Source organism: Homarus americanus, unplaced genomic scaffold, assembly GCF_018991925.1.
Source record: "Homarus americanus isolate GMGI-L3 unplaced genomic scaffold, GMGI_Hamer_2.0 scaffold7626, whole genome shotgun sequence".
Classification (NCBI taxonomy): Eukaryota; Metazoa; Arthropoda; class Malacostraca; order Decapoda; family Nephropidae; genus Homarus; species Homarus americanus.
The window spans coordinates 10,064,937-10,075,923 of record NW_024718273.1 but is presented as its reverse complement, the minus strand read 5'-3'; the positions used below and the strand labels follow the sequence as shown (position 1 = coordinate 10,075,923).

The following is a 10,987-nucleotide window of genomic DNA, read 5'->3' as shown; positions in this document are numbered from 1 at the left end:
TTCCAAATGTCCGAGACTTCCACCACAAACTTCATGGCAAGACAATCTTCTCGAAGATCGACTTGGAGCGTGCCTTCCACCAGGTCCCTGTAGCAGATACCCAAAAGACAGCCAGCACCACTCCATTCGGACTCTTCGAGTATTCTTTCACGAGTTTTGGCCTACACAATGCAGCACAGACTTTCCAGAGGTACATGGACCATATGCTTTGCGACCTCGATTTTGTCACCGTCTACATAGACGACATCCTCGTTGCATCTTCGACGCCTGCTGAGCATCATCACCACCTACAACTCCTCCTCCAACGCTTGCAGAACAACAACATGAAGGTTCACCCTGCTAAGTGCGTCTTCGGCAGCCACAACGAGATCGCCGACGCCCTCTCTCATTGTATATCCAACATTCTCCCCTCATCTCCACCCATTGATTATGGGCAACTTGCCACGGCTCAAGAGAATGACTGGGGGCTCACCCTAGGCGAGCCCCTTTGCCTACCCGGGGATTTCTCACTCCCTCCTGACCTGTACCAAACCACTCCTGCCGTCCGTCACGACTTACTCCAAAAGCTACGACAAGCAGTTTCTGTATTCAGAGCTACTGCCCCACGCCGGCCTCCTCGGCGCCCTGAACACATCCCTCCTGCACTACTCACAGCCGAGTATGTTTTCGTCAGGCATGATGCTCACCGCAATCCACTACAACGCCCCTACGATGGACTCTTCCAGGTTGTGACCCGTTCAGCGAAGTTCCTGACGTTTATCCGGAATGGCAGACACGAGACCGTCAGCATAGACAGAGTCAAGCCGGCCACCTTACCCGTTGAGCCCCCGACCCAGCAGCACCACCAACAAACGATGCCTGCACCAGTCTACCCGTAGTTGCCACCGGCAGCCACACCACGCCCACGACATTTTTGGGCACCCTCTTTTCACCCTCAGGTGCCCCCTGCTCCTGTCCTGAACCCTGCTGCCGTGGTAGAACCTGCTCCTATCATAGACCCTGCTGCCGTGGTAGAAAATGCTCCTATCATAGACCCTCCTCCTGTCATGAACCCTGCTGCCATCATAGAACCTGCTCCTGTTATAGAACCTGCTCCTGTCATGGACCCTCCCCCTGACGTCGCCCCTGACCCAGTCAACCCAGCCAGTGGCCCTAAGGAAGCTGCCCCAGCCGCTATAGAAGCACAACAACAATTGCCTGTACAACCTCCTCTAATCCAAAACCCTCTTTCTCCCCCTGATTCCCCCACAGGTTCTGTGTCACTAGACGGAGTTGTCACCAGCAACGGCCGAGTGGTTCATACACCTGCCCGGTATGTATCACGTGTGGGACGTAAGCCCGGCTAACATCCCCGTCGCGCCCAGAGGGGAGGGGAAGTATTGTAGTGGAGTCCTCCCTTACAAACGCCGTGTGTCGCTGACTGGCCGACCCCCCGCAAATGTACTGGCCTATCCCTCTTGGTCAAGGTCAGGTAACCAGCGACGCCGAACAAAGCGGGGGCCTACCATCAAGCCACGCCTACCCCGGTTATATAAGACCTCACCTGGCCTTCACCGACCTCTTTCTACTTACCGCCACCAGCAAGCAACATCTCTCAACAGCTCCATACACACGCTCCCTCAGAAAGTTCCTCGCCCTACAGGAACTCTGAGCAAGCTTCGCCCGACTTAGTATCTCTTTAACACTGTGCTGTGCAACAATATAAATACGGGAAACACATTGTGATTTTCCATATCTACCTCAATCCTGAGTGTTGGATATATTTCATGTACGTACGTTGTGAGGCCAAATAAGAGACCCTGACAACCTGCCACAACAGTACACTACAGTACATTTAAGTACAAAGTGTGTACAGTAAAATGCTGCTCAAAATCCTGGCTTTTTTGTATTTAAATTACATTTAATATTTGTTTAATTTAAGTTTCTACCAGTCCATGGTGCTTTAGAGAGACAGGGGTGTATCATTAGTGGGTCAGAGGGGTATTGTTGATTCATTATTTCCTGACCTCGGTTGGTTCGACAAAACGTATAATTCGGCAAGCCTTTGGAACCAAGGGTGCTGGGTCTCGTGGTTACACCAGCCAGGTCTCGTGGTTACACCAGCCAGGTCTTGTGGTTACACCAGCCAGGTCTCCTGGTTACACCAGCCAGGTCTCTTGGTTACACCAGCCAGGTCTCGTGGTTACACCAGCCAGGTCTCTGGTTACACCAGCCAGGTCTCATGGTTACACCAGCCAGGTGTCATCATTACACCAGCTAGGTCTCATGGTTACACCAGCCAGGTCTCATGGTTACACCAGCCAGGTCTCATGGTTACACCAGCCAGGTGTCATCGTTACACCAGCCAGGTGTCATCGTTACACCAGCCAGGTGTCGTGGCTACACCAGCCAGGTGTCATGGTTACACCAGCCAGGTGTCATGGTTACACCAGCCAGGTGTCATCGTTACACCAGCCAGGTGTCATCGTTACACCAGCCAGGTGTCATTGTTACACCAGCCAGGTGTCATCGTTACACCAGCCAGGTCGTACACCAGCCAGGTGTCATGGTTACACCAGCCAGGTGTCATCGTTACACCAGCCAGGTGTCATCGTTACACCAGCCAGGTGTCATGTTACACCAGCCAGGTGTCATTGTTACACCAGCCAGGTGTCATCGTTACACCAGCCAGGTCTCAAAAGGTAGGGTTTCATTATAGCACCATTTATGTAAAATGCTATTAAAATTTTATGTATTTATATCTGTTGTTCTTCATTTATAGCCATGATTAAGCAGTTACTGACAAGTATTGCGTGGGATGTTGACTACTTGATCATTGACACTCCTCCCGGCACATCTGATGAACACATTTCTGTTATGGAAAATATGAGGTAAGTATGTGTCCTTGTAGAATGGTGTTTTGATATGTTTCCACACTGTTGTATTATGGTGTGCTGGTATGTATCCACACTGTTGTATTATGGTGTTTTGATGTGTCCGCACTGTTGTATTATGGGGTGTTGGTATGTGTCCACACTGTTGTATTATGGGGTGTTGGTATGTGTCCACACTGTTGAATTATGTTGTGTTGGTATGTGTCCACACTGTTGTATTATGGAGTGTTGGTATGTGTCCACACTCTTGTATTATGGTGTGTTGGTATGTGTCCACACTGTTGTATTATGGTGTGTTGATATGTGTCCACACTCTTGTATTATGGTGTGTTGGTATGTGTCCACACTGTTGTATTATGGTGTGTTGATATGTGTCCACAGTCATGTATTATGGTGTGTTGGTATGTGTCCACACTGTTGTATTATGGTGTGTTGATATGTGTCCACACTTATGTATTATGGTGTGTTGGTATGTATCCACACTGTTGTATTATGGTGTTTTGATGTGTCCGCACTGTTGTATTATGGGGTGTTGGTATGTGTCCACACTGTTGTATTATGGTGTGTTGGTATGTGTCCACACTGTTGAATTATGTTGTGTTGGTATGTGTCCACACTGTTGTATTATGGAGTGTTGGTATGTATCCACACTGTTGTATTATGGTGTGCTTGTATGTATCCAAACTGTTGTATTATGGTGTTTTGATGTGTCCGCACTGTTGTATTATCGGGTGTTGGTATGTGTCCACTGTTTGTATTACTCAGTGTGTTGTTATGTGTCCCACACTGTTGTATTATGGTGTGTTGGTATGTGTCCACACTGTTGTATTATGGTGTGTTGGTATGTGTCCACACTGTTGTATTATGGTGCGTTGGTATGTGTCCACACTGTTGTATTATGGTGTGTTGATATGTGTACACACTGTTGTATTATGGTGTGCTCGTATGTGTCCACACTGTTGTATTATGGTGTGTTGGTATGTGTCCACACTGTTGTATTATGGTGTGTTGGTATGCGTCCAAACTGTTGTATTATGGTGTGTTGGTATGTGTCCACACTGTTGTGTGCAGTGTGTTGGTACATGTATCCACACTCTTGTATTATTATAATTGTGTTGAATATTGTCCACACTGTTGTATGAACATGTTGATATGTGTCACAGTCATGTATTATGGTGTGTTGGTATGTGTCACACTGTTGTATTATGGTGTGTTGATATGTGTCCACACTTATGTATTATGGTGTGTTGGTATGTATCCACACTGTTACATTATGGTGTGTTGGTATGTATCCACACTGTTGTATTACGGTGTGTTGATATGTGTCCACACTTATGTATTATGGTGTGTTAGTATGTATCCACACTGTTGTATTATGGTGTGTTGATATGTGTCCACACTTATGTATTATGGTGTGTTGGTATGTATCCACACTGTTACATTATGGTGTGTTGGTATGTATCCACACTGTTACATTATGGTGTTGGTATGTATCCACACTGTTGTATTATGGAGTGTTGGTATGTGTCCACACTGTTGTATTATGGTGTGTTGGTATGTGTCCACACTCTTGTATTATGGTGTGTTGGTATGTGTCCACACTCTTGTATTATGGTGTGTTGGTATGTGTCCACACTTGTATTACGGTGTGTTGGTATGTGTCCACACTTGTATTTTCGTGTGTTGGTATGTGTCCACACTGTTGTATTATGGTGTGTTGGTATGTGTCCACACTGTTGTATTATGGTGTGTTGATATGTGTCCACACTTATGTATTATGGTGTGTTGGTATGTATCCACACTGTTACATTATGGTGTGTTGGTATGTATCCACACTGTTGTATTACGGTGTGTTGATATGTGTCCACACTTATGTATTATGGTGTGTTAGTATGTATCCACACTGTTGTATTATGGTGTGTTGATATGTGTCCACACTTATGTATTATGGTGTGTTGGTATGTATCCACACTGTTACATTATGGTGTGTTGGTATGTATCCACACTGTTACATTATGGTGTGTTGGTATGTATCCACACTGTTGTATTATGGAGTGTTGGTATGTGTCCACACTGTTGTATTATGGTGTGTTGGTATGTGTCCACACTCGTGTATTATGGTGTGTGGTATGTGTCCACACTGTTGTATTACGGTGTGTTGGTATGTGTCCACACTTGTATTTTCGTGTGTTGGTATGTGTCCACACTGTTGTATTATGGTGTGTTGGTATGTGTCCACACTGTTGTATTATGGTGTGTTGGTATGTAACCACAATTATGGTGTGTTGTATGTGTCCACACTGTTGTATTATGGTGTGCTGGAGTATGTGTCCACACTACTGAAGTATTATGGTGTGTTGGTATGTGTCCACACTGTTGTATTATGGTGTTTTGGTATGTGTCCACACTGCTGTTGTATTATGGTGTGTTGGTATGTGTCCACACTGCTCTTGTATTATGGTGTGATGTGCCCACACTGTTGTATTATGGTGTACTGGTATGTGTCCGCCCTGCTGTTGTATTATGGTGTGATGTGTCCACACTGTTGTATTATGGTGTACTGGTATGTGTCCATCCTGCTGTTGTATTATGGTGTACTGGTATGTATCCTCACTGTTGTATTATGGTGTGCTGGTATGTGTCCACACTACTGTTGTATTATGGTGTCCTGGTATGTGTCCACACTGTTGTATTATAATGTAGTGATATGTGTCCACACTGCTGTATTATAGTGTGCTGGTATGTGTCAACACTACTGGTGTATTATGGTGCGGTGATATCACTACAGTGATATCTCCGTTAGCCGGCACAATTGGTGCAGAGTACTTACGGGAATGATAGATTTCCGGGTAATGAGACGACTCTCTCGAAGCTGGAAAAAAATCCCTCATCCCCGGAATTTTCCAGATAACTAATATTTTCGGAAGTTCCAAAAATTGCCCATTTCTGTATATATCATCTCTCGAACCCAGAAAAATATTCCTTTTCCTCGAAATTCTCCAGAATTTCTCGGGTAACGGAAAAATGTTTTCGGAAGTTCCAGAAATTGCCCAATGCAGAAAGCTCTCGCTTAATGTCGGTTTTATGTTCCTGAAAATGCGACGTTATATGAAACAACGTTAAGCGGATCAATTTTCCCCATAAGAAATAGATGAAATATGGGGAGGCGGATGGCGGGAGCCAAGGAGTATGGCGGGATCGGATGAGGAGGGTGGGAGCGGAGGAGGGTAGTGAGTCACTGAGACTCTGCGGCTGCCTCCTCCTCCTCCACCGCTGTTTGCTCCTCCTCAGCTGCTGTGTGCTCCTTCTCGGCTGCCGGCTGTTGTGAAGAAGCTCCTTCTGCCGTCCCACGACAAAATAATTAGTCCAGTGTTGACTGCTTGGTGCTATGCTTCTTCCCCTTATACAACTCAGTGTAACAACCAAGACTGTCATCAATGCTGTGTTGAACTTTTGAGCTACGTTCTCTGTTTGGGTCGTCATCTATAAGGATTTGCATTGCTTGCTGGAACAGGTTGAACACTTCTGCCAGCCTCTTGGAAGTTAGCGTTCGTTGAGGTTCTTCTTCGTCGTAGTTGTCTTCAACGGGACTGTGTTCTGTTAGTTGTTGCAGATCTTCATTGGTGAACTCTTCTGTATGGGATGCCAGGACGTCCTCAATATCCTCTGATTCCAGCTTATCAAAGCCTGCCTCTCTAGCCAAGCTGAGGATATCCCTATTCACAGCTGGGACTAAGTCCGTGAATCCCGTAAAACTGTTGATGTACTCGGGCCACAATTTACGCCACACACCATTCAGGCAACTTTCTGAACCCTCTTCCCATGCCTTGCCAATGTTATCAATTGCAAGATGAATTTTGAAGCCCCACCAATATTCTCAGATTGTAGGTTTATTTTCTCCGTCTGTAGCCTTGAGCAGCTGGGCCATGGTACGGCGTAAATAATACGCCTTGAATGCGGCGGTTGACGCCTTGGCTCATAGGCTGCATCAGTGCTGTCGTGTTGGGAGGCAGAAATACAACTTTTACACTGTCATGCAAGTCGTCGAGATTGGGAGGATGAGCTGGAGCATTGTCAAGGATCAGAAGAATTTTGAAGTCAAGGTTCTCCTTGGCACAGTATTCCTTCAGTGCAGGGACGGCGTACACGTTTAACCACTGGCTAAATATGGCACCGGTTATCCATGCCTTCTTATTTGCCTTGTAAATGACAGGAAGGTGATACTTAGTGTAACCTTTCAGGGCCCGTGGGTTGGCAACACGAGAAATCAACATCTGCTTCAGCTTGAAGTCACCGGCAGCGTTCACGCCAAGTAGCAGCGTCAAGCGGTCTTTTGCCGCTTTAAAACCTGACACTCTTTTCTCCTCCTTGTAGATATAGGTCCTTTCAGGCATCCACTTCCAAAAGAGACCAGTCTCATCCACATTGAAGACTTGCTTCGATGAGTAGCTTCCTTCCTGGATAAGCTGTTTAAATTCTGGCGGGAATATCTCGACAGCAACTGTATCTGAACTGGCAGCTTCACCAGTCATCTTTATGTTGTGGAAGTTATAACGACGCTTAACCCTTAGGCCCCATGTGACGTTCCAGAACGTCCAACTAGTGCACCCTGGGTGACGTTTCAGAACTTCCGCCTATTCCCGTCATTTTTTTTATTTTTTTATTTTTATTTTTTTTCAATTTATCCCCGCCGGGTACTGCCATCGGCACCCTAACCCGGGGTTTAAGGGTTAAATCGTTGAAACCATCTTCGATTGGCCGTAAAGGTCTCTTCCTTCGATCCTTCACCCTCTGTTTCCTTCATGTTGTCAAACAAGGATCTGGCCTTATGCTGGATAACCATAAGGCTCACAGGGGCAATGCATTGATTCTGGTCCTCCATCCACATAGCCAGCATCTTTTCCACCTTTTCTATCACAGTGCTTCTAGTACGAGTTGTCTTAGTTACACTCAAGAGTACAGTAGTACCACTTCCAGCACTAACCTTAATCTTGTCAGCGTTGGTCAGGATAGTACGCACCATTGTGGGGGTTAGACCAAGCACAGCGGCTATGTCCACAGCACGTTCCTCTTTTTCAAAACGGGTTAATACATCCATTTTCGTAGCCAGGGTAATGGTCTTACGTTGCCTCTTCACTACACTAGCATCAGTAGCACTTGATGGGCGCTTGGAAGCCATTTCGAATGGTTAGAGTGCAGTTTTAGAGCAAAAGCACTTACCCAGTAAGCACACAAAAATGATGTGAAGTCGTAACAGAGACTAGCTCGGCATCGCTTGTGGATACTGTGACGTTCCGTGAGTGAGGGCAGCGCGCCGAGCTGAGAGAGCGTAGCGTGGCCAAACAAGAGAGGGTGATGCACCTTAAAAAGTAGTCCGTGATGACACAAAACGACGTTTTACCAAGTCACCGGGACGTTAAATGAATTTTTGGTGTCTAAAGTTTAGCGACGTAGTACCAAAACAACGTTAAGAGGGCCGACATTAAGCGAGGACTTACTGTACATCATCTCGTGAACCCAGAAAAATATCCCTCATCCCCAGAATTTTACGTAATTCTCCGGGTAACGGAAAAATGTTCTCAGAAGTTCCAAAAATTGCCCATTACATCCTCTCTCAAACCCGGAAAAAACTCCCCCATCCCCGGAACTTTCCGGAACGGGTACCTGAAATTTTTTTTCTTGGAATTTTCCATAAAGTGTGCTCCTCAGAAAATTTCAATTCTGGCTATCGGAGAGTTCCGAGTTTGAGGGATTCCGGCTAACGGAGATATTACTGTGTCATAACCTAAATCCTTATATATAAAAAATCACTTAATTTAAGACAAAAGAAGGATTTGAATGATAAAATACAGTAAAAGAAAGTAAAAAATAAGTCATCAGGTAAATAAAATACCTGTACAGTACTGTAAATTTCAAGTTTAACCCCGTTCGTATCGGTGGGCATTCGTAAGTCGGGAACCTTCCGTAATATAAATAATGTTTATTTGTGTTGCAGAAGTGCATCTGTGCTCGGAGCTGTATTAGTAACGACTCCACAGATGGTAGCAGTTGCTGATGTTACCAGAGAAATAAGCTTCTGTAGACGAACAGGGATTAACATTCTTGGTATTATAGAGAATATGTCCGGCTTCGTTTGTCCTAATTGTTCGGTAAGTATGTTAAGTTTTCCTTGTCTTACTTATTGTTACATTATAAACACAATATGTACAGTTGTGGAAAAATTAATTTGGTAGGGAGGGAGGAAGGTGGTGTATGGGAAGGTAGGAGTAGGTGGAGACTTGGCGCCATCAAATAGAGATGGCAGTTAAAGGTCTGTGATTTTCTCTTCATACCGCTAAATATTTTTTGTATTTATTTATGCAGGAGGTGCAGCTTATCCAAACATTGCACTGTAAATTACTCAATACACTGCCACCCTGATGAGGTGATGTTGCTAAATCTCTACTGTATTTACACCCCTATCCTCCCATACACCACCTCCCTCCCTCACTGCTGAATTAATTTTTGTCCACAGCTGTACATGAGTCATGTTGCCAAAATGGTAAAAACCTATATTCAATGATGTATGCTCAAGTAAAATTCTTAATAGTCTTAAGTAAATGATAATATTAAAGCATGAATAAATTATTATATTGTTTTGTTTACTTACAGGAATGCAGCAACATATTTGCAACAGGTGGGGGAGAGCAACTGGCTGACAGGGCCAAAGTTCCATTTTTAGGACGAGTGCCTATTGACCCCAGTTTAGTGCGCTGTACTGAGGAAGGACTGAATTACCTTGATAAGTTTGCAAACTCTCCAGTCAGTCAGGTTTACCATTCAGTTGTTAATAAACTATTGGGTAATGAAGCACAGGAAATGGAAGTAGAGAATTAGTTCACATTTAATACATACAGTATTGGAGAGAGGCAGAATAGTCTCATCGTATAAAGGCATTATGAATGAAGAAGAGGTGCAAGTTGTGGATAAATTAAAAAGTTTGAGAGCAATATTCAACAAAGAGGGAATGGCAATGGAAAAGCTAAAGTCAGCAATAGAATAATACAAGGAAGAACAGCTGAAGTCGTGAAAACATCAGTTAATGGCAGGAATGTGAGTATTTTAGGAAACTGCATGAAGGAGCCTCCAACACTTTCATATGGTTGTGGAGTTCAAGTATCTCAGCATAGTGGTAGATCAAATCTGAGAACAGTAGAAATGGATAATCCAGAAAAGGGCTGTAGGAATTGATAGATTCAAGATTAAAGATGTAAGAAGGATGTGTGGAATTGAGAAGTCGATGGAGAGTGGAATGGATGATAGTGCACTAACATGAGTGAGAGTTTGGGTAGAAAGATTTAAGACAACACAGGTAAAGAAGACTGAGATAAAAGTGTACAGACTAAATAAGGGAATTAAGGAGGTCTAGATAATGCTATGTCTCAGAATTATCATGGATCATAAACAGTAAGATTGTTCTGTACATTATAATGGTTAAGTGAATTAACTTTATAATACACTAAATAGATTCATTGAATTAGTGCCAATTAGGATGGCATATTAAGGATGTTAAGATTAATTTGTATACAGTGCTATACAGTAATACTGGTTAGGTTCCTGAGGTCTGTTTGTAGGTTCATTTGTTCGAAAGTCCAACATTACTCTTGTCAATACTGAATACAGTATACAGCATTTTAATAAAAGATTGTACAGACAGCTATACCCCAATAACACTCGACTGTATTTCTTACCAGCCTTAAATGGTATTTTGATGTATAAATAACATGTTTAGTAATAATAAATAAAGGTATTTATAAGGTTACTGTACTTTATTCCTGGTGCTGCCTTGCTTGCTGGGACTGTTGTTGCCTGCAGGGGTGTTGGAGTTAGTTGGAGGATGGAGATGAGGGTGGAGATGGAGGATCAACAGGGTCTGAGGTACAGGTATCTGGTTCTGGGGCACTGGGAATGGCTTTAAAGGTTGTATAACCTCCTGTAGATGTAGATGGCATTAGTTCTTGATGTTCCATTTATTATAATTTCCCTTGCTTTTTGTGTCCCATCTCAACTCTCTTGAAAAACTTATCAAGAGATGTCTGCACAGTTAATCTCTTCTTTTCTTCATAAATTATCTT

At 44.0% G+C, this 10,987-nt stretch overlaps 1 protein-coding gene across 1 annotated transcript; it reads left to right on the top strand.

Annotated features, from left to right (window-relative positions):
* Nucleotides 1-2,723: 2,723 nt before the first annotated feature.
* LOC121859410 (cytosolic Fe-S cluster assembly factor NUBP2 homolog) lies at nucleotides 2,724-10,674 on the top strand. The gene is made up of 3 exons (XM_042356201.1): nucleotides 2,724-2,870; nucleotides 8,869-9,022; nucleotides 9,525-10,674. The coding sequence occupies exons 1-3, from the start codon at nucleotides 2,764-2,766 to the stop codon at nucleotides 9,747-9,749; spliced, it is 486 nt and encodes a 161-aa protein (XP_042212135.1). The 5' UTR covers nucleotides 2,724-2,763; the 3' UTR covers nucleotides 9,750-10,674.
* Nucleotides 10,675-10,987: the final 313 nt, after the last annotated feature.